The 25,212-nt window shown below is 40.3% G+C and overlaps 1 protein-coding gene across 5 annotated transcripts in view; it reads left to right on the top strand.

Moving 5' to 3' along the window:
- GRIA3 (glutamate ionotropic receptor AMPA type subunit 3) overlaps positions 1-25,212 on the top strand; it is a 147,088-nt gene that overhangs the window by 61,499 nt on the left and 60,377 nt on the right. For all 5 annotated transcript variants that reach the window (XM_069015327.1, XM_069015329.1, XM_069015330.1 and 2 more), the window contains exons 4-6: positions 3,933-4,120; positions 20,544-20,597; positions 22,032-22,193. In XM_069015327.1, coding sequence (XP_068871428.1) covers positions 3,933-4,120; positions 20,544-20,597; positions 22,032-22,193 — 404 coding nt within the window. The remainder of the gene's footprint in view (positions 1-3,932; positions 4,121-20,543; positions 20,598-22,031; positions 22,194-25,212) is intronic.

The following is a 25,212-nucleotide window of genomic DNA, read 5'->3' on the forward strand; positions in this document are numbered from 1 at the left end:
TGGAAAAGCACTGTGTGCAGGCCTGATCACTGACAGTGCACACTGTCCATCACCCAGGCAGTGCTCCCAAAATGGCACAGCTTGCGTTGTTATGCTAAAGAGAAATAAAAGTTCACATTTGAAGATAAAATGGTCCTTTTAGTTAAACAATCATATTGCTTATGTAACTGCTCTTTTAATGGTAAAGTACAGCTGGAGCCTGGAACATGTTGTTTACGGAAATACCACGTGATGGGTAACAATGTAAAATGCAGTAAATGGCGCTGAAGGCATTAGACATGGGGAGAGACCTGACTCTGGAACAGCGAGGTTGCAAGTGCTGCCTTCCTGAGAGCAGGAGGTTTGCACCAAGCTTTAGTAAACCTGAGGAATGGGCTCTGTAAAGATCATCAGAGGACTGGCCTAACGAGGTGCTGCAGGAAGGGCAAATGGTCAAAGCAAGGATGGGAGAGGGCCCAAGAGAGAGGAGCTGGCACAGCAGAGATGGTACCCATAGGGAGGATTTCAAGAACTGGCAAGGGTAGAGGGGACTGTGATTGTAAAGACTTGATGTGACAAGGAGAAACAGGAGGCAGAGAAGACAGAAATTACAAAGCTCTGACACTTTTCACTCTCAGTTTACTGTAGTTGTATTTTCATGCATAGGAGAAAGGCTGCTGAGTAATCTTGCTCTTCTCTTTCTTGAAATGGTAACCACTGACTAATTCACATGCATACAAAAACACATATACTCACACCCCCACAAACATGCAATTGCACAAAATTAGGAAAATTCCCCAGCTTTCTTCTGAGATATTCAAGGTTTGACAAAGGAAATTCTTACTCAGTGTTAACTGAAACCGGGAGCATGGCAGTCAACCAATGGCATCTTCACTCCAGCATATTCATTTTCCTTCTTTCCTTGAGACAGTTCACAAGCTTTGTATGTGTTGTTAGCAAAAAATAGAGCTACAGGTATGTTTGAAGTGTCAGTTTTTCATAATATTTTGAACTGATTTGTTCAATCTGGAGTAAAAAAACCTGGACTTATGGACTGTTGTTGTTTACAGCAAGCTCAAGGTTCATACTTAGATGTTATATGAATGATGAAACAAAGTTGTAAATATTTATTACTTAGTGGAATCGTGTCTTTTTAAAAGCACATCTTCGTACACAGAGCATTCGTAAATCCCCATTAGTGGTATTTATGTTTCCACATAAAAGTTCCTCATTTGCAGCCAAAAAGGTATCTTAGGCTTAGATCTTCCTCCTACGTGTAATGGAATCACAATGCTGTCACAGACATCACAACCATTTTTGTAAAATATGATGTTAAGGAAGACTGAGTTCATTGTACTATACATATGTAAATGCCTCTCTTTCACTAGTCTCAGAGGAAAGAAGATGCCAGAAAGAATTCTCAACCAGTGTACATATTAATTGTCACCACCTTTCATGGGATAGTAAAGTGCATTCATACAAGGAAAAGCATTAAGAATCAAGGAGGCTGCACAGGGAAAGTGAGGGCATTTGAGTGAGACCTAAGGAAGTCACACGGTAAATTACAATAATCTAATTGTAATCCAGAAAATCACTCTTCCCTTGTTTGTGTCTGTAATGAGGTAATGGTGCAGCTCCTCTGGCTTCAGACAGCCACTGCAGATTCACAGCAGGCTGTGGAAGATCAGGCTGCAGCACAAGTTTTTTGTTATCAGTGTACCTCTACAAGGATGTCTGAGTTCAGAATAGTTATTGGTGTAATTTGCAGCATGTTACAATCCGGTTTAAACTCACAAAAGCAAAGAAAGCTAAATCTCTGTGCATAAACTGGAAAGCACTTAGAAGGTTAAAAATATTCCAGAAACGAGATTACAACCAAATGAAGTTAGATGTTGATGCCAAAAAATTGATGTATTTTATTTAATAGTAAAAGGGGCAAAGAGAAAGGAAGAGAAAAGAAAGAAAGAGAGAAAGAAAGAAATGGAAAAAAGAAGTGTGCATGGGGGGTAGGGGGACAGGGAGAGGTGACAGGGGTTAGGTGGAAGCAGATCACCCATCCCAGGGTCCCAACGATGTCTCATAGCTCCCCTCCATCTGCTCTGCTGGTGGTGAGGGTCCCCTGTCGCTGCCGTGGCCACGCTGCCACACCCACCACACCACACGCCAGAGAGTACAGAATCCCATGGATTAATAGACACTCTGGGCCAGGTGGGAACGCCCACGTGCCTCCCCTTGCAGGGGCTAACTTGACACTGTCCCTTGCAACACTGAGGGTCTGTTGCATCATCTCTGGTGCTCTGGTGCAGGGTCTGGGAACCCCTTTGAGGGGGGCCCCTGTGATGGGCCATGTCACCCCTTCTGCTGTGGATAAGCTTCCCCCTCCCAGTGAGGACCCCTCAGCTGGGCTCTGCACAGTGGAAGAGGGGCAGTCACTGCGTCTCTGACCAGAGGCTTTTCCAAGGTACCCAAAGCCTCTCCTCCCTCCATCCTTTGGTTTGGGGGTTTGTGGGAGCCTGGCAGCTGGTAGCCCTGGAGCTGTGGTCTCTCCACCTTGGAGGTGTTAAGCTTCTGCTTTGTGAATGTCCCCAGCCCTGAGTTGTTACTTTATCTGATCTTCATCAGTAAGCTGTGTAAGACCTCAGTCAGGGCCCCATTCAGGGTGTGGCTGTCTTCTCTGCAGCTTTTGTAATACAGTTTTAAAAGTCCTTCAAGAAAATGTTTAAGTCATAAATTATAATATTTCAGTCTCTGACAAAGCAGTGAAAGTGTAGCTCAAAACTCCTTTCAGTTTCAGAAGTGTAGGGAACTGGTGTTAATTGGTTGTTGATCCTGTATGTTTATGTGTTTGTGTGTAAACTTTTCAAATCTGGCTGTGGATAAGAAATCCACAGTATCACTTAAAAATTGGACTGAAAGTTTTGCAAGTAAATTATCTGGACAGAAACAGCACTCACATGGATATGCTTCTGTACAATAAAACTCTACTGAAAACCACTCTGTGTGCTTGAAGTAGATGACCTCTGTCTTTGCTTGGCATCTGCTCAGAACTGAAACTATTGGAACTATGCACAAAATCAAATTTCCTGAATGAAAACAGGTAGTACACCAAGTTCCCAGCTACATACTAAAGTAAAGGGATGCAAATCAATATCTGATAACTCCTACATAAGCGTGACTTGACAGAGATTCTGTCTTTAGTTCCACCACTTTTCACTTAGGGACTTGACTTGGGTTCTGCCATTTGCCGAGGCATGGCTGTTCGCAAGAAATGAAATGCTGCTTGCCTCTGTAATTTCCCCCTGTGTAGTCGTTGGTCATTCTTTACCTCTCTCCTGTGTTGAGGATGCTAAATGAGTCGGTATTACCTTAATGAATTCATTGAAAGTATGTTTAATGCTGCTAGACTCCATATTTAAAAACTTTTTTTTGAAATCAAAGTATCAGTAAAATACTCTCTTGTGGTTGTGGCTCCAATGACTGGTACAATGACTTAATTGGCATTCTTGTGCACTGCTTGGATCCCTGCCAATTAATGACCCATTGCTGCAGTCTGCACAGGCAAATCACCCCTTTTGTCCTGCTCCTCAGTCTGATGGACTTCTGCCCAGGTAACGGCTGCAGGCTCCTATTCTCAGCTGGTGCAGACCCCAGCATGACCATAAACATCCCTGAGAGGATCATAATATGGTATATTGGACAGATTCTGATACGCCTTGCAGTATATATGGCACCAAGACCTTCTGCTGAAGTCAGTGACTTTGCTGATGGCATAACTGAAAGAAGAAAGTGGTCCCTACACTGTTGTTTTCTCAAGTAATGAAGCACTTGCAGGCTCTCAGCTAGTGTGTGTCTCCTTAGATGATGCAAGTTTTTGTGAACCCTTTGTCAAACATTCAAATTAGTTTTTATTTTTGTTCTGCTTTTAAATTGTCACATTGTCTCTTCCCCCACAGGATTTTCCATTCTTCAGGCAATTATGGAAGCAGCAGTACAGAACAACTGGCAAGTGACAGCCAGATCTGTAGGAAGCATAAAAGATGTTCAAGAGTTCAGAAGAATTATAGAGGAGATGGACAGACGGCAAGAAAAAAGATACTTAATTGACTGTGAAGTAGACAGAATCAACACCATTTTGGAACAGGTATCTGCTTTTCAGAAATTGTGATATCTCTCTGACAGTCATCGTTAATATGTCCAGAACTGTTTATTTCTAGAAATTAATTGAGTATCCTTTGAGATGTGAGTCCCAGCAACTGGCCAGTTACCTAGTAAAATTAAGATGCCACAGTGATGCTCATAGCTGGTGGCAGCACTTACATGTAACCTACCAGGAAACATCTCTGTGATATTTTTTCCCAAATGTTAATAATGAATTATTTTTAAGTAGGTTAAGAACCTAAAACCTTAGCTGCCAGAGTAACATTACTGGAATCAAGGCTGCTTGTAAGGATTGCAGTTTCTTAAGTGGATCATGAAACAAATGAAAAGCCAGTGAAGTATCACAGTATCATCTTAAAGAATTCCCAGAAGGAAATACTGCTAATGAAAAATTCAGCTGGTAGTCCAAACGACTCATTCGTACTTTTCAGTACATAAAGCCCTCCCCTCTGCACAGCCAGTGCTGTTGACAGGCTTAAATTGTGGGTGATGGAGTCTAAACGTCTTTGTGGGAGAAGATGCATTTGGAATGACTCTTTTGCTCTTGAATGGCTTTCCCAGTGTTTGCTTTGCCCCAGAGGAATGACCATACCCTCTGGCCATCCCAGGGTGCTACCCAGACTGCCTGTGCCACTGGTTGTGCTGTGCAATGTGCTTGAAGAGGTGTAGTAACATACAAATTGTTGGGAGCAGATGCAGGACAGTACCCTGCTGCCTGGGCTCACAGCAAAGCTGGTGCTGGTGTGGAACCAAATCCACACTGCCTGGTTATTCACCATGTGGGAATTCACTTGCATTAAGACAGAAAAACCCTCTGATTACTGCCACTTCATAAATTTAACTGTGGTTCATAACATGGAATAGATCAAGAGTAACATTTAAATTTCATGAAGCATTAGCATATCTCTTAGAAATGTTGTATTGTAAACTACCAACAAACTGACTTCACTGCCATAAACCCTGGGAAACATGAAAAATATATTCACTGTGTTCCTTCTCAAAATATTCAGTTCGTCTTAAGCTTTGAGGTGTATCACTGAGGGTAAGTCTGTGGGGACAGCCAGGTGCCATAGCTGCTACTTACAGAACAAGGAAAGGTGCTCAAGAGAACAGGGCACAAGCCATGCTGGTCCCTAACTTTGGTATGGTTCTGATACTAATACACAGCATTGCATTTTACGCTGTATTTTTAGGCAATATGGTGAATGTTCTCTTCTGGGAAATTCATACTGAAAAGTGTAAAAAACTTCTCTTTTTTTTTTTTTTCTTTCGTTTGCTCATGTTCTTAGAAAAGATGCAAAACACCATACCTACCCACAGCCCACTCTTCTGAAAATGCTGCAGGAGAGCACTCCTGAGCCAAGCTTAAAGAGCTCTTTGGGCCCACTCTCAGCTGAGAAACAGACCTTTTGTTTGATCTAACTTCATTTACATTTGTTCTCATTTTTTCTTCTATTGTCCAAGTGAGAGGAAAAAAAGTCAAATCATTTCAGTGCCTAAAAGGAAAGCTACATAACAAGCAAACCATATAGCAAAAAAACCTGATGACTCTTTTCTTCTGCTACTATTCTAAATTCAACTCTAGTGAAGTTTAAATTTTGTTAAATGTGAAATTCAGTCTTCTATCAGTGTGATTAGCATCTGTTAAGTAAAAATTTGCTACCGGGGCCTCCAGGTTTCCCCAAACTCTACAGAACATGCCGGTGCCCCTGGTGCTAAGAATATCTTCTGTCAACAATTCCCAGAGGCTTTTTGATTGGATACTGAAAAGCAGTGACTTAAATTTCTACAGGGAAAGTCAGTAATGGGGGATGGACCCTAGGTTGATAGCTGAACAATTATTGTTTGAAGGCTTTTCCTTCCATCTCCTCTGCTTACCTTGTTATCTTCTCATAAAGTAGTTAAAAGTTTTCACAAACGTGTGGTATTTAAATCCATCCATCCAGTTTGCTCAAGGGAGTGGAGAGTTGTCTTTTTTTTAGCCAACTGTGTTTGCTGATAGTATATTACTGAGGGGAGAGATAAGTCTGGATTTGCATATTTCAAATCTAGCATTTTATTGCAGTTTAGAAAGTCAATTCAGTGCTATGTGTTGAGTCTAGGAAGGCTGCTCAGCTGAGAAGCAGTGACATCTGAGCCTGTTACCACTTGCTGATACACAGTTGCAGATGAGTTTGAAGCTTTTTCCCAGTGAGAGCAAAAGGAAGCCAAGATGCTTCACCTGTCGGAACTGCTATGTCAGAGTACTGATGGACAAACTGTGTCCCATAGAGGGTTGGTATAGGCTGCCTCAACCCAGCTGCCTCTCCATTCCTCTCCCTTTTTTGGCCTCCTAGGAGCACAACTTCAAAGGTCAACCCTCCCATCAGCTTCTGAGAGTGATGCCTCCTTCCAGAGAGGGGCTTTATGTGGTCACTGTGTGGCACCTGCTGTTTCATTCTCTGAGTCAGCAGCAGCATTTGCCAGTGACCGTGGATTTCAGAGGCTTAAATAGAACTTATTCAAGAAGAAAAGTCATAGCAGAAGTAAACAGACTGTAAACCACTAAACAGTCTAAACACGCACTGACTTTGCTATCAGACTTTTGGGCTCTTGGCCAGCCCATTCAGCAAGCTTGTCAGTGCTCTGCTCCAGGAACCATGTATCATGGCTTTGTGTTAGTGCTTGGATTCAGTAAGAGTGACCTCTTTTCCTGTATCAGACTGGTCAGTGTGTGCACTTCTCTTCCTTTGATCATTTTTTCAACCAGTTCAGACCCGGGTATACATCTCTTCCAAAAATTCAGGCTTATCCAAAGACAATTACACAGCTGGGGATTTTCTTTTGAGACTTCAGTACCTTCCTCCAGTGATGTGCAGACATGGGAGTCAGTGATTCCATACGCCTTTAGCATATGGCATATGTGCATGTCCCTAGTTTCCAAGATCTGTAGCCTGTCATATGAAGTATTTATCTTCTTGGGGCTATCTGGTACCTGCTACCTGATCTTCCCAGCTGTAAATATAAGGTCAGGGAGAGAGGGCACCTCAGCTCCTACTCTGCCTGAGTAACCTGTTTTGTGCCAATTTTCCTACTGCAGGCTGATCTGTTTTCATTCCCCATTCAAAAGATTTTGTGATAGGCCTTATATTTTGTCCTGGAGGTGGATACCCTGCCCAAACCTCTTCAGCTGTAGAATAGAGGGAAGCAGAGAAATCAGTAGTTATTCTGTAAGTTGCCATCTGTTTCTTCACTTGCCCTATAGTTCTATAACCACTGAGCATGTGGATCTGTATCCCCCTTGTGCAACAAAACTATATCCAATTCAATCATCTGCTGGCCTCTCAGGCATATAGATAATAACACTTATGTCATGCAAAATTCATAAGCTCCCCACACTTCTTGTCCCTTGATGCTAAAATATTCTGTATTTCTCACAGATAGATATAACATTTTGTTCTCATAAACAGAAGAAAATTTTTTCAGAGAGCTAACAGTAAGCCTTAGCCTGTTCAACCATGTATTTAGAGTCATGTTTTTGAGTTAAGAAATATGTTTTTCTTATTCCCAGGATAATAAGCTGTATTTCAGACTAGAGTGGCTTTATGTCCATTTAGAAGAAAATCTCCTGAGGGCAAATGAGGAGGAAGAAACTCCATTCAGGATCAAAATGGTGAAACTTTACAAAAGACCTGTTTATTCCAGAGACTGCATGCTTTTATCAAAAGGACACTATCTCCAAACTTAGTCATAAAGGTTAGGCTCCAAGGCAATGTCTGTATTGAGTGAAGGCATCTCACAAAGCAAAAGCAATATTACAGTAGAGAATGCAATCCCCAAAGTTTTACAATGACAGCCAGACTGTCAAAGACAACTTAAAGTGAAGCATCTCTAGGATTAAGAAGGGTAATCTGATTGACTGAACTTTGTCCCGTGTAAGCACTGGCTATGACTTGACCTTCGAGTCTGAAATTTTGAGATTAGGATGGAGGTGTGCAGGTTTTCAGTATAGCCCCAGCTGCCTCTCTCTGAACAGCTGCTCAGATCTCAGAGGAGTGTGCTCACTGCACAACAACTTTCACATTTAGGGTGTCGTAAGAATAAACACAGAACTGCAGTATTGCGTTGACCAACAGTCATTAAAAATAACAATAGAGAAAAATGTAATTGAAAAATTTCAAGATTGCTGTCATGTAAACTTCCTGGTTTATGTGTTCCATTATAAACAGATGGTCTGGTGGGGGGTTGCCTGTGTTCTCCATAGCAATTTAAAATACAACTGCCTACAAATGCAGGGGGACACTTGAAGCAGAGCTATGGGTAGCTTCAGCCTCTGCTTCGTTTTTGAAGCCCAGCAATGCCATGTCCTCTGAAGGTACTGCACTGCTTGGAGCACACCCTCCAGAGCAGTGTGCCCATCGCCTTCTCCAGGGCTTGGGGCCACAGCCATGTCACAGGCTGATTTTATCCTCTGTCTGGAGCTGTGCAGATCAGAGGATGGGGTTCAGCTGAGGCTCCAGGAGAGTATCTGCTATGTAGACTGTTGTGTAACATCACTCTAAAACTGGTACAGTTCATTTTTACATTTCCAATGAACTAGAAACTTAAAATTTAGGACATTTCTTCATTAGGTACCCAGGAGTATTGTTGAAAGTAAAGCAGTATGAAAGGTCACTTCTTTCCCTTCACACCCAGGGAGTTTCAGCAGCTCACAAGTCCATATGGGAAGGAAAGGGGAATTACTTAGGTCAGTCACCCTCAGGACGTAGCCAGCGGAAGAGTAAGTAGAGAATGGGCATAAGTAAAAAGTGACAGCTGTATGTGCCTTAATGGGCCTGTTTCTGTCAGCTGTGAAACTCATAAAGGGCAGGAGATGAATTGCTAAAGCAGAGAGAGTAACGTCTTGGGTTAATCTGCCCCATACACAGCACATTTCACACATACCTGAGGAAAGAATTTCCAGCTTGTGAAAAGGAATGTCTCTCCAAAGCCATCAGATTTCATAAAACAAGCCAGGTTCTAAATGACAGGAATTTATCAGAGCATTATTAGTCATCCTGCAGAATGATTGAAGTAATGTCACACAAAGCTTAAAAGTGTTCAAAAGACATTAAAGCACAGTTTTAAATGTATCTGATCGGTAGTAATAATAATTAATACCAGAAATGTCTCACTGTAAATGTGGAAGCTGCTGTAGGTAAAAGATTGCTGCCAAGCAACTCTTGTTTCTTGTGCCAGGGACGTATGAACCTGAAGTCACCATTAGAATTTTTATTTTTCTGTGATTGTAAAAGTTACTCATTTTTTGTTTGATGATAATTTGTGGGAGATAAATGCACACACTAATGCAAACATATACATCTCCTTTTAATATTTTGCATATTTTTACCACAACACTTGTAGTATGCAGTTATGCTGTTACAATCATATTTATATGGCAACCTCTGCAGTGACAATAAATGTACAGAGAACCAAAATCTTTGCTCACTTATGCTGTTGCAAGTAGAGAGTCAACTGTTATCCTGGAGATGATATTTAAATTGATATCTTGCTCATACAGAGATTGTATTTGCTTTGAACTTCGGTTAATAGGTAGCCGTAAAAGCACAATTTGCTGCATAGTTCACCTTTCTGTGCAGCTTTTCAGTGCACAGAAATGGTGCATGTGTTTGCCCTGAGCCCTCTGAGGGTCCCACTCACTGTTTAGCCTGTGTCCACACTATCTGAGCTGCTCTAATTGTTACCCTTGTGGACAAGTCTCTGGAGCAGAGGTCCTGAGGGCCATTGGCAGTCACCTTTCCCTGCTGCATTTGGTGTGCTTTGGGAGCAGATGTACTCACGGATGCTTCTTGTGCCATACCTGGACTGGAGGAGGGGATTTGGTCTTTCATTAGTTCTACAGGTATTTTTCAAAAACAACATTCACAAGAAGTGTTTTAAAGACACAGAGTATTTGAAGGAAAGGGAGAGCTGGCTAGAGTTTATTCAGCATGCGATCCCCTGAGTTTTTTGTCCTTCCCTATTTGCCTATCTCCCCATCTCTAATAGCTTTGGGAATCTTTGTCACCTCTTATAAGCTCCTGACTGATTTTGAAACCTCTTGCTCACTCATCTCTTTCAGGTTTTAAAAATCAGTTTGTGTATAAATTGCTTTGTTTCAGTCCTGGCATTTAAATGTGGTTCTTTCTTCTTATACATAAAGGATAAGCCCTTTCATCTTAGCAGACATTACCTTAATTTCTGCATCTGTCTCTCAAATAGTTTAATGCTTGAAACTCTGCTTCTAACCAAAGGCTTTCCGTAATTAGTTTCCAAGGCAACCAGCCATCTTGGCGACAATTCAGATGAACCAACTGCAGGGAGAGGAAGGAAACACACTATCAAAATGAATAGTAATAGCACAGTACCACTGTGCAAACAGGCGTTGTACATCACCAGAGACAGTGCGATAGTTCTGGTGTCTCATCAGTTCATTTACAGGGGAAGAAGCCCCAACTCAGTAAAAGAAAAGCTGCACAAGAGTGTGTGTCTTTTTTTTCACAGCTCACTAAGCTGGGATTAATGGCTTCTGTGTGATATGAATCACGTATCTGGGGGAGGAGGAGAACCACTGGGGCTTTTCAGGGCCCCTCATGGACCAAGGTGTTTCCAAGTGCATTTCGTAGAGCACAGTTACACTGCAGTTCAAACAGCAAGATATTCAGAATGGGGGCCAGCCCCCTGGGCTTTTTGAGCCCAGTTGCTGGTGGTGCTGTCTGGAGCACCCTGACAGTTCATAGCTACAGTCTTGTGGGGAGACGTCCCCAAACATGAGGTCCAGAGGTGTGATCCAGAGCTGTGGTGCGTTTGCTCCAGGCTCGAGATGGGTTTGGATCAGGCCATTCCATGGCAAAGTACTATCCCAGTCAAGTCTCTCACTGCTTGTGATTATACATTCATATGGAATTCCTGTCTCTTATCCCACCCTCTTACCTGTGCAATTCCACCTGCCTCTGGGGAGCAGATTAAAGACATCAGGAGCAGCCTGGACTAAATTTATAGAGAACCAGGCCCTCTAAGTCGTCAACTCAGCTCAAATACAAAGTTATCCCACAGTATGCAACCAGTAAGGTGGAAAGCAGCATAATAATTTTAGAGAGAACTAATGTTCCCAGGTTTAATAAAAGCCCATGTTACTAAATTAAATTTGCTCATGTCACACCATGGGCATGCATGTGGAGGTATAATGGTGCACATATTACTGGAAGCTCTTTCTTCCAAATTGTGTAATAAATAAAATTATCAACAAGATACATAGACCCTTAAAAAAAACCCCAAGTATCTTCTGTCCTGGGAAAATGCATGTAAAGAATCAGAAAAGAAAAATATTGCTGTATCTTTATTACCTCATATGAGTAAAACAGCCACCCCTGCTGCATAAACTAAATCTAGTGAAAATAAATTAACTCTTCATAATCTTTTTCAGTTCATGGTTTATGCACCAAGTTATATGGGGAATATTGCAGAGTGCTGTTTATAGTGAAGCAGAATAAACCTTTCAGACTCTTTGAAAGCATTGAAAAAAGGCAATTGAGTGCAATTCCAGTCACAGTAAAATGCTATTTATAATAAAAAATATAAGAAATAGTAACCTTATCTTTCCTAGAGGAGATTGCACTGACTTTTTTTTTCTTTATTTTGTAGGGCATTTGAAAAGGAAAGGAAATGCTTAAAAAGAAAAAAAAAAAAAAGAATGGCTAGTATTCAGTATTTTTGGTCTGCTTGAAGGCAGTGCTCTGCAGTACAAAACCCCTTCCAAAAAATTCTCGTGTGAACACTGGGACTGAATTACTGCGACACTTCTGGGTTATATCCAAATAATAGTTTGAAGTGATCCTGACATGCAGTAATATTTTATATAAGCAGAATTCTTTTTCCATTGGACTTTGTCCAGTTCCAGGGAATAACACTGGGATTTTACTCTGACGTGCTGATGGGAAGTATGGAGAAAATGGGAAATTTGTGTGTTTTTCAAATGAAAACTGTGTGACTCAGTTTACCTAATTTCTTCCTTTCTTCCCCCAGTGGATATAGATCCTTTTATATTTTGAGCAGCTAAGACTGAAGAAGTTTCATTTATGCTGTGGGATATGAAAAGAAGAAATGAGCATTGTTTATGTGTGTCTGTGATTGCAAGGGTGTGCTCTTGAGGGTGTTGGATGTACAGTGTCACAGTATTGAAAGCCAAAAGGGGGAGTTGGATATCCCCAACTCCCCTGTGCCACAGGGTTTGGGGACATGATCCAAAGAGCACTAAAGAGCTGCCTGTTAGTGATGTGGATACACCATCACACTGTGTGACAGTGCTGAAGCATTTCTGGCTTCTGCAGAAGGTTTGGACAACTAAGAATAAATGTAATATTACTATTATTAGCAATCTTTGTGAAAGTGACTTCAGGTGGTGTGAAATTTAGGGAAACATGCTAAGCTGGCAGTCAGCTTTGATAGTGGTGGTTATGATCTACCTGATATGGGCTTGTAGGTCTACAACAAGAGCTGCTGAGGAGCAAGGAGGCAGTGTAAGGAAAGAGAGGGTACAGGAAGCTGGTAATGAGGATGGTATTGTGGTGGGACCACGTTACATGGGATTGGAGCTGGCTGCACTGTGGATTGAAGGAAATATACTGTGAATGTTGCTAGGGAAAGCAACTTCTGTGTGATTTCTGTGAGATCTAAAGCCTCTATGGAAAATTTTAGGTGAAATTTAAATTTCAGAAGAACTTAGGATTTTATAGAGGCTTGAAAAAAGTACAGAACTTCCTTGGATGTTAAATCATCTTTCATGTTCATTTCTCAAGGCAGCATATTTCTCAAAAAATGTACTAAAAGTGCGTAGACAATTTAAATATTATCTCCTTAAAATTACCTATGTGTGAAAACCACTCCTGCATAGTAACATATGTAATAAGGCATTTGCTTCCCATAAAAACAGCTGCAAAAACTCCTCCAGAACACAACTGGATTTTCAGTTTATTACCCTTACTTAAGAATCTAAAGAATTTACTAACTAAAAATTTCTATGACACATCTCTTCAAGGAAGCTGTCTGGGAACAGATATGGTTTTTTGAGGATATCTTGGCAAAATAAGGGGGAAGGTCTCAGCAATTTTGAGTATTCTTTTCATATGGTACAAAGAATTTTTGTTGTGGTTGTAACAGCCCCTTGTATCTGATCTTGTTTTTAGTGAACTAGCTTCAAGTGATGAAAGGTAGTTTAAGTTTTGATTATTTTTGACATGAAGGTCTTTGTATTGAAGGATGTGAGTTGTGAAGAGAGATGCAGTCCTGAGAGATATAACACTAGTTTTGTCTGCCTGAAAAAAAAAGAAATTTTGATGGAAAGTTTATTTAATGAATTTTATTCTACTTAAAGAGTAAATAGTTGTGATTATGAATGGCAGTTACCAGGAATCATAAAACTCTTATTTTCCGTGTGCTCTGGGATCTGATGTTTTGCAGTTGAATATGTTCTTTAACAATAATTGTGCCAACAGATTAGTTAATCTGACAATATTGCTAAGTCATATCAAAGAAAATGGGTTTAAGAAAATTTTTCAGGGCACAGAAAATTTTGTCAGCACAGTGAAAGGAATTGGGAGAAAGTATCATGCCCTTAGAACCGATGTTGCAGTTTGTGCTTTTTTTTCTGAAACAATTTCTAATGTAACCTCTTATGCACAAATTAAATGTGTATTCCACTACACAATGTTCAATCAGCAAATGTCAGATTAGTTATGGGGAAAGAAGGTTTAGCCATATGGAGGGAGTACAAAGCACAATACAGCTTTCAGATGTTGCATTTAATTACCCTCCAAGGACTAACAAGCACAACCATCATCTATCTGGAGATGGCCTAAAAGCAGAATTTCACTCTTGATGTGACTATCATGAAGGAGAGAGGCAAGGGACAGAAGGACACAAGAAGGGGGCCAGAGGGGGAAAAACTAATGAAGTGCTTCAGAGGCATCAATTCCCTGCTTCCGCCAAGCACATTTTTGTCCTCTTCTTCTAGGAGATTCCGGTTCTCTAGGAGAGAATCTCCCATGAGAGATCCATTGCGGAACAGCCAAAAGCTGTTTGAAGAATGTTTTATATGCCCAAACAAATGGTCTTGATATTGTGTTATAGAGAAAAGTGAGAATTTGGTTATAAAATGCAGTCACAAATGTGTAAGTTGGCCGTAGCATGGAAGTAAAATTCTTAGGTCCATGTACTACACAAAAATACAAAATACATCAATTGGGACTGTGTGTGGATTTGTGAGATTCTCTAAAGGGCATGAAGACTCTGAAATGGTGGATGAATTAATCTCAAATATATATTCAGTTATTTTTATCTGCAACAAATAATATGTGTGTGGAATCTTCATCTTAATATTTAATACATTCTTCATTTAATATTTAACTCAAATTTGATATAGTACTCATTCTTCATATAAATGAAATCATTGTTTACTGCATATTTTACAGCATCACTATCCCTGGTGGCCGGGTTCCTGTCCCGTTAACACCAAGTGAAGAGATAAATTGCCTCCCTGGGTTTGCACTATAGTTACAGTCACGGGGTTTTGACCCTTTGTATGAGGGAAGCAGCTCCTGAAGAATGTGGAAATGTTTTGTTTCTGCAGAATTAAAGGCAGGACAGGCATCACTTGTTTGGCAGTGACAGACCACCAGTAGCTGGAATATGTCTTTTGTCACCATGAGATTGTGGTTCTTTTGCAACCTCATATACTGGCACTGGTGGTGTTGGTGTGATAGAAAGAGACAAAATTGTGACACCAAAAAAGCCATTTTTTATAAATTTACTGAGGGAAGATTGAACCTTGTCTAGTGTTTCTAATCCTCAAAGGGAATTTGGTCTTCCTTCAGACACTTGTGTGTAAATTGGAAAACAGGCAAGTGGGCTCTGCAAGCTTACAGTAAAATTCAGCTACTGAGGTTAAAGGGATCTTATTTTTACTGTGATATCTGGTTAGATGAGGAAAGTCCTGTTCCCACGGGAGAAGTTTTATTTTCTGTTCTCCTCCTGTTTTTCCTACTCCTGTCTGGAAAATTTACGTGACAAGGCGTGACCTGTGCAGAGCAAACATAGTGAGGAATGATTGTGTACTACTGTCCTTTGCTCACATGGTAACACTCTAGGAGGTGACTGCATTGCTGTTTACACTGCACTGAAGCAGAGAACTGCAGTGCTGTGGCTGAAGACCCCCTAGGCAGCTCCCTCACTGCAGGAAGGGTCTGCAGGAGTGGGTGGGAGGCCAGGGAGAGGACTCTGAAGTGCTTCATAAAGCTTCCTCCTTTTTCTGAGTGGTAGAAACAGAGCTGAAGATGCAGTACTTGCAGATGGCACTCAAGAGAGGTTAAACATCTTGCTAACATACTGACAACTTTTTGGGCCTTGCCTTCAGTTTCTATTAAACTAATTGGATGGTCACCCTGATACTCTGTTCCTCTCCTTTCTTCATTTTGTCCTGAAGACAAATTAGCCAGTACCACTGGTTCAATAGGGTGCTGCATCACTGGGCACAACTTTTCAGTCATTCAATCCAATATAGGTAGGAGCTGCTCAGATCTGAGATAAGCTTCAAGTAATTCCATCCTCAGAACAGAAATGCTTTCAATAGGGATGGGAGCTAGAAAACACCTGACCTGCTATCCAGGTGGCAAGACAGTGGGCTCTACAATAATTTAGTCTTGCCAGACAGTTGTTGCTGTGCTTGATATCCCTCTGTTCCCATGAAGTGCAATCAACACTGATAGCTCATCTTGACTATGCTGTTAAAATTTTTTTAGCTCTGAGTCCATTTATCAGTTTTGCTTGTTTGCTGTAGGAAAGAAAGAATTGTGCGATCACTTCTGACATTTGCTTGCTGCTTTGAAGGCAAAGGTGTCATAACTGTATTTCTATAGCAAAGTATAAAGGCACATTACTGTCTAACTGGAGGTAGCTAAGTTCTCCTGTCCTCAGAAATGTGCATCTATAATTGAAAAACAGTCGATTCTTTTTTAAGTGTAGGCTTTTTGCAACAATGAAACCCAAATTAATGTACAAATAACCTCAACAAAGACAACAAAATACTTTTTAACTCTGATCTTAAGGGAAATCTCATTTTTCTTACTACTGTCTTACTAAAACCTAGGAAAGAAGAGCTCTAGAGTTAACACTGCCTCATTGTTCCCAGATATGGTCAAAATGGAAAGACACATTACAGCAGGTCACATCTCTGCCTGTCATTCCGTTAAAGTGGCATATTTATGCCACTTGTCAGGTATGAAAAGCACAGTAAAAATTTTCAGACCTTCTTTGTGGCAATGCTGCCTGTCAACATCAGTATTTTATGTTATGGAAAGATCTAATAGACTCATAAAATATTGTGGTTTTGAGCTGTAGATGAGGTAGTCTGTCCTTTTATGATCTAGTTTTTTTCTTTTCTCATTTGTAAATAAAGGATGATAAATAACTTTGATTAAACAGACTAAACTGACCAGATGTCAGTGGATTCAAGTGTAGGGAAGATATGCTCCTAACAGGTATTAATTAGACATGGTAGTTTTCCTGTCACTGCTGCCAAAGTCATGATAGCTCCTTCTCTCAGTAAAAGTGCAAGCATATCCTCTTAGCTTGTATTTTTCAATGACTTTTAAAAATTAAAGCCCACAGAGGCAGGAAGGTGGATTTAAAAATGACCAAACTTCTGGGCTTAGAGGGTTGTGATCAGCAACACAGAGGCCAGCTGGAGGTTAGTTACTGTTTGGGGTACCATGAGGGTACTGGGGCTAATCCTTGTTTAACCTCTCTCTGAGTGACCTGAAGGTTGTGGGATGGAGTGCAGTCTCAGCAAGCTTGCAGATGATACCAAATGAAGAGGAGTTTGATACACCAAATAGTTGTGCTACAATACTTTGACAGGCTGATGAAGTGAGTAGAGTGGAACCTCATGAAGTTCAAGAAAGGGAAATGCAAAGTCCTGCACCTGAACAAGAATAACCCCATGCACCAGTACAAACTGGGTAGAGGCTTCCTGGCTGGAAAGCAGCTCTGCAGAGATGGATCTTGGGGTCCTGGCAGTCAAGCTGACCACAAGCCAGCACTGTACTGTCACGGCAAAGAAGGCCAACAGCATCCTGGGCTGCATTAGATTAGCACAATCAGCAGGTCACTAGGGGTGACCCTTCCTTTTTTACTCTGCAGTGGTGAGGCTGCATCTGAAGTGCCATGTACAATTCTGAACTCAACAGTGTAGGAAAGACATGGGTGTCCTCATGAGAGAATTGTCATTGTTGCTCTAGAAATACCACAATGGTTCATATCAACTTATATGATATGCCAGCTAATATCTTTAGTGCTATCTTCCAAAACTGTAAAAAACATCTAAAAGCTAAGGCAAAAATTTGTAGTTGCCTATTTATTATAATGATGACTGATGCAGTGGAAACCAAATTGTCTTTATGCTTGCATTCAAAAAATAATTTCCCTACGCAAAAGGAAAAGTAAAATTGCCAATGCTGACTTAATTTCTCAATGTGGCATATAGGTCTGTACTTCAAGTAAACTTGGTGCTGACCAGCAGATTTTACTTTTATTTTGAAAACAGATACATTTTAGTTATGTTCCCTCTAGATGTTCTCTTAATTAATTGGAAATATCCAAAGAGTTAATTAAAAATACAAACTTTATTTGATTCTATATCAAACCTGACATTATGATCTTTTTATCTACAAAACAAGAATTACGTGGGATTTGAAATCTGAATTATTCATGATGGCTTCCAGCCATTTTTTTCTCTTCTCCTTTGTTCAGTGTAAAATCTTATAAGCTTTTCTTTCAGTCAAGGTGAAAGCAATATTAAGTCTCAGAAGTCAAACTTACGAAAGACATGTAGCTCTGTGAAATCCTTGCCCTGTAATCCTGGCTTTCTATTCACCACCACTATTCAATATCCCACTTTCTGTATAAGCTTCACAATATATCAGCAGTTGATGAGATTTATTTGTTATACTCCTGTTATACTGTTATACTCCTGTTTTCCTTCTTCATAAAAAATGCTTTATCCATCTCTCTGCTCCCCTGGAAGTAACACGTGTCTGTGATTGTTTCTGCTGGGCTCGCTAATCCAGCAGCTCCCTTCAACATGCTGGGGACAGTTGGTACAGGGTGGAAAGTGAGGGAGGAGGAGACTTGTTAAGATTTAGGACAGCTGTGTAGTGTGTAGTGAATTTTAAACACATTGTTAAGATCCAGTTCAATAGTTGTGAGCCAACATGGTTGATTGTATGAATAGAAATGCTGGCGGGTCACTTCTGAAAGATGCTTTATGAATTAAAGCTTGACTGTAGTACATTGGACCTCTCAAAGGTCTAATAGACAGAGTCATTTTGAAGACATGACAGCACATGAGACGGAAGTTGAGTCTGATCTATGCTAATGAGTCCTACATTTCCTGTTTGCAGTATTGCTCCTGATGCCTGTAGCAGCTCCATGTATGTTCTTACAGCCTCTGACTTCATCTGTGGTGATACTTTTCTCTTATATAAACACATTTCTGAATAGAAATGTAAAAGCTTCCTTATTTGTTGTTAAGGTTAAAACCACAAAGAGTATTGTTGTTCTTAAATTTAAGTTTTTGGTCTCTAACCTGCCTTTAGGGTGAAATTAAAACATACAGAGAATTCAGTATGCAAATAGCATGCATACCAGATGATCTGAAGGAAGCCTGCACATTTCCACAGAAAGCAAATGTGAGTGTAGGAAAGCAGATGCTTTCTACCAACAGAGTGTACATACAGTTCTCAAGAGGACCTGAACAGCAATTTATTTTCAGAGTGCTGGAAGTATGCAAATTCCTACAGAATTAAATGTGAATTTAAAAGAAATGGCATCTATTAAGGACAATACTACCCAAAGAGGCAATTGGGAACTTAATAATTTAATCAAGAACTTGAGCAGGCTCAGCAGTATATCTAAAGTCAGTGACTCAAATGTCATCTGTTTTTAGCAAAGACGTAAGTGGTTATGTTGTTTTTTAAAGTGTGGTGTTTGGAGTGTTTTTCTGTGACCATGGAGTACGTTTGTATGGTTATGTATAGATTTTCAGATGATTCTCCATCAAAAAGCATCATCTGTTCACTTGAGCTGCTTCTAGGATATATACTACGATAATACTTGTGTGTATTGCCAGTATCATGTTTGCTATTTTTAACCCAGCAAGCCTGGATAAAATGGATTATGTCCTGACACACGTGCAACCACCACAATTATAAATTAAATTCTTACTGGTGGATGTTGTTCCACTTGATAGCTGTGGGACTGGATGGATGCTTCTGAGATTATAACCTGAAGGCAAGGGCACAGTCTTGCACAAGGGGCATTGCTGGTGAGCCAGCAGCCAGCTGTGTAGACATGGGAAGTATTTTCCTTCCTTATGCAAAAGCACAGCATTCCTGGGGTGGGGGTGAGCACACAGGATGGCAGAGCTCAGGCTTGCCAGACAGTGCTGCCTCCACTGTTCCCAGTTACCCTCAGAGAATCCAGCTGCTGAGTTCATCCTGCTGCCCTTTCATCTCTTAGCGATTCCATTTAATGACTGTTTGTACAGAGAGATGCCCAAGTGAGGTCAGCGAGGGCAGGAGATGTTGCTTAGTGGAATGTGCAACATAACATTTAGTAGCAATTTTAATAAAACATGTAAGGTCAGATGTGTCCATTTAGATGCAGTGGAAATGACAAGTTTTCAGGCCTTTTGAAAGCTGTCAAAAGGCAGTGAAGGTCACTGCTTATAACTTTGGGAATTTAACTTTAGACATTCATGTATTACAAGGCTTGGCCAGGGTTCTTATAGGAAACTCCCCGTACAACTTGGAGCCTATGCAGCCCTGCTGTGCTGGTACAGGTTAATAAACACAGTGAGTGGCTGGGCTGTGTCCTGCACCTCTCCTACACTCCACAAACAAGGAACAAAGTAAACAGGAGTTTACTTTGGGTAGATACAGTATTACCTCATTTCAAAGCGGAAATACTTGAACTGATAACTAAGCTGGTCTAAACCAGCTAAAATTAAATAACTAAATAAACTAATAAAATAACTAAAATTAAGCTGGTCAGCAGGGAGGACACTGTGACCATAAGAGTGAATTTGCCAGGTAAGGTCATCTCTGCAAGAGGAGTCTTCTCAGCCCTGTGAGTACAACTCTTTGTTGTACTCTGCCCATGTGTTTGAAAAACACAAATGTCTGCATCTTGTCTGTAATGCCACAGATCTGGAATACTAGTGCTGCCCATGGATTGAACATGGAAGATTACCAAAATGCTCATTCTCTGTCTCTTTTGCGCTAGTTAAGAGTCATCTTCTTGCAACTGAATAATATGTAATGTTTTTCTCCCCCCAGGTTGTAATCCTTGGCAAACATTCTAGAGGCTATCACTACATGTTAGCTAACCTGGTAAGAGCTGTTTTTCATGGAAAATATAGCTACATTTTAGAGGGTAAAATATTCTGTTCAGGTTGTGGAAACTTTAATCAGGAAGTGGAAATGCATGGATGAGTTCTTGGATTTTGAGAAATTACTTGAGTAAATACTAGAACTGGTATGTCATCACTACTCAATTATGGTCTTTCTTTTGTCAAAAAATATCATATCCTCTACTACTTTCAAAGTAATAATTTAATTATATGTTTTCCACTAATTTCTATACTCATAAATTAGATACTTGTGACTGTAATTTTCTATATGACATATTTTGAATTTAAGCACTCCAGGAAAAATAATGGTAGCACATTTGTGTGTAAGTGGTAAAAAGCTGCAGATTAGAACAATTCCATCAAGTAAACCACCAAGGCTGTTGGCTTTTCTTTTCTATTTCAGAGTGTAGGGTTGTGCCTGTGTATGTGCTGACCTACCAGGAAGAGGCAGTCATTTCTCTCTGTATCAGAGCTTCTTCTGGAGAGTAGGATTGACATTCAGTGATGCTTGTGATGCTTTTGCAACACCATCTACTTAAGTTCCTTATAAAAATCTTGTATTGTAATTAATCCTGCAGAAAGACTCATTTTTAGGTTCTGTGTCTACTGCAAGTGGAAAAATTTGAGTTTTTATTAATTAGCAATCCTAATCACGCAAAGATTCTCTGCATCCGTGTTTTAGTGTGATTAAAGCAGAAAAGACAAATTTTAAAATATCCTTCTTTAGTATAAGTACTGTATGACTTTAAGATGCGTCATTTTGCATTATAAGAAGCAGTCATGATCTCACTGATTAGCTCGTGCATAGAAATACAGAGGTTCTTATTCTGGGTTGCCTTTTGGTATGTGTAACCATTGACATTCAGATAAACATGACTGCAATCAAGTCATACTAATCAAAGAGACTCCAATTTACTGCCTCAGGTATAAATAACAACAGAGTGGGAGAGAATCAGCCCTTTCTGCTTGCACGTGACATGCTGAGTGATACTTTGATGGAGAACTGCCTGACAAGAGATTGAGTGGTTTTCTTTCCCAGCACTGAACCTTTGTGTTCACTTTGCTGTACAAATGGAGTTTGAGGCCCTTGACCAGTTTTCACCCTGACCAGGACAAAAGAGGAAATGGTACTTCAAGTTTCCCTGCTGTTTTCTTTCTGACCAGCAAGTATTACCTAATACATTGCCACAACCCAAAAGGGAAGTTTTCTATTTCAAAAAACAAGAAGATGTTTTAAATTCTATTCTATACCACTATCCTAATTGTGATAGTAGCTGTCTCCTTGGTAGAATATTTTCAGCTAACAAGAGAGACATTAATGTCTTTTGTGCTGCGTTTGTAGCAGGTAAAACTGAGCCAGGGGAAAGGGGCTTTGGGTGACAATGATCCTTTTTTTCTACATGTGTCCTCCCAGGGTTTCACAGACATTGTTCTGGAAAAAGTAATGCATGGAGGTGCCAACATTACTGGATTCCAGATTGTTAATAATGAAAACCCAATGGTTCAACAATTTCTGCAGCGCTGGATGAGGCTTGACGAAAGGGAATTCCCTGAAGCCAAAAACTCACCATTAAAGGTATTTATTTTAACCTGTCAGTGATGGGCATGATATGCTTTTAACAATTCTATGGGAGTTTTTAACCTCAGATATGTGCATGAGTATGATACAGATCCCTGATATGTTGCAACATTCCCTGACCTTCCAGAAGAAAGAGGCAGAGGCTGTTAGACAAAAATGCCCACTGTGGTGGGAGTTGCTCAGAAGCAAAGGCTCGGTCTTGCAAATCCTGTCACCATGCAGTGGATATAAAAACTTCTGACTTGAACCTCTTGAGTTAGTCTTGGGCTGGATATGGGGGCTAGTTAGGTTAGGTTTTAGATGCAAAATGTGGATTACTAGTCCATTTTAGTGGTAATAGAGAATTTCACATGCAAAATGAAGTAGCTCTGGATTCACTAAGAGTCCACTGCCACCTCGTAGTTACTGCTGGCAGTTGCCCTCATGATCTAACCTTCTGTTTTGCACAACTGTCCTTTACTTAAACAGTCTGACTATTATAACTGCAAGCAGTACAATTTTTCAAAATTTTTTGACTTAAGGTCCCAGGTTCACCAAAACTGTCACAGATTAGATTAAGTAAATGCATCTGTTATTAGGAGACTTGAAACCTGTTACTATCTCACCCAGATTTTTTTCTGCCTCAGCATCTCTTATCATAGAGGGGGATGCTATTCACTGTCCAGTCAAGGAGTGCATCAGGGAAACTCTGTCCAGGCACAGAAGTCATAAATTCTTCTAGGACCATTGCATATTAATAATATTCCTATTATGTTCCTTCTTTCTCTTCTTCTTTTGGTGCGATCTGTTCTTTTTCACCACTATCCATAGGTGAATGAAACCTGGGTCTGGTAGTATACAGACTGTCTCAGGGAAACCAAACCTAGGAACCACTGCCCTGGCGAGATAGTTCATGCCTTTCCTGTTTAATTTGAGAAGGACGCATTCAAACTGATGGAACAGATTTGGAATTCAAAATTACTTTGATAAACTGGAGAAATGTCTTGGTATGAAAAAGACAAAATTTAGGAAAGCATTAAAATACTAGATAGGAAGGAAAAATCAAGTCCAGTTCCATGCATGGGGAACACCAGGGTAGGCAGTAGCACTGGGTTGGGCTACAGACGGAATCAGAATCATGTACAAGGTTCTGCTTTTTCTGGCAGTGCCATTCATGAATGACTGGTGCCATTTGGAGAGATACTTTTCCATCCCTGGGATCATGTCATTTCTGTGAGGGAGGAAAATTATCTTAATCCCATGCCATCCCACAGCCTTGCTGGCATTTCAGAGGAAGCAGAGAAAGGCAAACAGAGGCCCACAAAAACTGGATTAGTGTATTGTTGCCTGAGGATTAGGACTTACTCCTGCTTTCTAAAGCTTCCTAGCAGTGATGGAGAAGTGAAGATAAGTATCATACTAATCTTAAAAGCTCTGAAATATATAAAGTTAACCTGAGATGATTTTATTCCACTTGAAAGCAATTTACCTTGAGGAAAAAATTATTCTCCCTCCTTGAAAAAGAATCTTAAGTATATGGTAACAACACAAAAATTACATTACCTTTCCACAAATGCACGGCTCATTATAGAAATATGCACAGTATTTGTCAATCAGACAAAAAGCATACTTAAAAATTGATGTACAATATTTTTGATTAGGAAATAAAATTGCCTAGAGATTAAAGCCCTGATGTTTAATTTATTCTGTATTTTATCAGCCTTTCCCTTCTTTTTCTCTTTTTTCTCTTTGCATGCTCATGCATTTATAAGTAGAATTCAAATAAAGTAGAAAATTAGATAGCTCTCTTGGCATGACTTGGAAGGGACTGCATTAAGGTTACTGACAATTGACGCAGTCTGCTGAAAAAATTATCAATATGTAAGTTTTATGTAGTGCTAGATTGGACAGCTATTACAAGACTTTTTTTAATACAGGAACAAATACCTTAAAACTACTTTCTAGTTCTGTACTGTTGTGTGGATTGTGATGTATAACCTTTGTTAACTTTCTAAAAGAGGAGAGAGTGATTATTGCAAAGCATCACAGGGAGAGGTAAAGGTGGGCAGGATCAGAAGAGTGTCTGTGCTGTACAGTCAGAGCAGGAACCACCACCCACTCCCAGTAATTTTATAAACTGCTGTCATTTAAAGCTCAGTGAAATGTCTGCTCTATAACCCTCTTCACAGCCCAGCCTTTGCACTCTTTTTTATCAGACACAATTCTCTTGATCTGCACATGCAGACACACCTTGTTCTGTGCAGAGTTCCTATGGCTTGATATCAAACTGAAGAACTTGCAGTAAGATAATACTCAATTTTAAGAAATGCAGAATTTCCAATTGAGCTGTCCTGCCCTACAGGATAAAATTAATTTCTGAATATAATAAATTTTATCCACAAAGAGAGTAGCTGAACAAGCAGTTGAAACCTGGATTTCTGCCTAACTCACACATAGGCAGCAGGTCTTGTGGTCTGAACTCCAGCATGAGGTTCCTCAGGAGGCAGGATCTCTGCAGTACCACAGACAGCCAAAAGAAGAGCAGGTGCACCTTCCATTCTTCATTTCTTCCTTTGTTCTCTTACAAATGATGGGGAGATTTTTAGGATCACTTACAAGGACTTTGAAATCTGCTCTTACACACAGAGCTTTCTTCCAGTAGGTCCAATTGCTGAGAGGGTCTCCTCTGCACAGACCCTGAAATTACAGGTGTTCTCTAAAGCCAGTGGAACCCAGGAATGTCATATACAAAGCCCAGGCCACTCTAGGAGGGAAGAACTTTCAGACAAACAGATAAATGTGGGAAAAGTATGGAAAAAACCCCTCTTCGATTACATTTCCTAGGTGATACTAAATTTATAGCATTGAGGGGGTGTCACCAGATAACATGCAACAAGCAGTGAATGAAGTTGACAGCAACAGGAACATGTAAGTTAAGTTGTCTGGGGGTTTTGTTCAAGAGCTGCTGCTACACAGAGCTTACCACCCTCTGGAGATTTATCATGGAGTAAGGGAAGGCAGATGGGGAATTACCAAG

The sequence above is a fragment of the Aphelocoma coerulescens genome, chromosome 4A (assembly GCF_041296385.1).
Source record: "Aphelocoma coerulescens isolate FSJ_1873_10779 chromosome 4A, UR_Acoe_1.0, whole genome shotgun sequence".
Classification (NCBI taxonomy): Eukaryota; Metazoa; Chordata; class Aves; order Passeriformes; family Corvidae; genus Aphelocoma; species Aphelocoma coerulescens.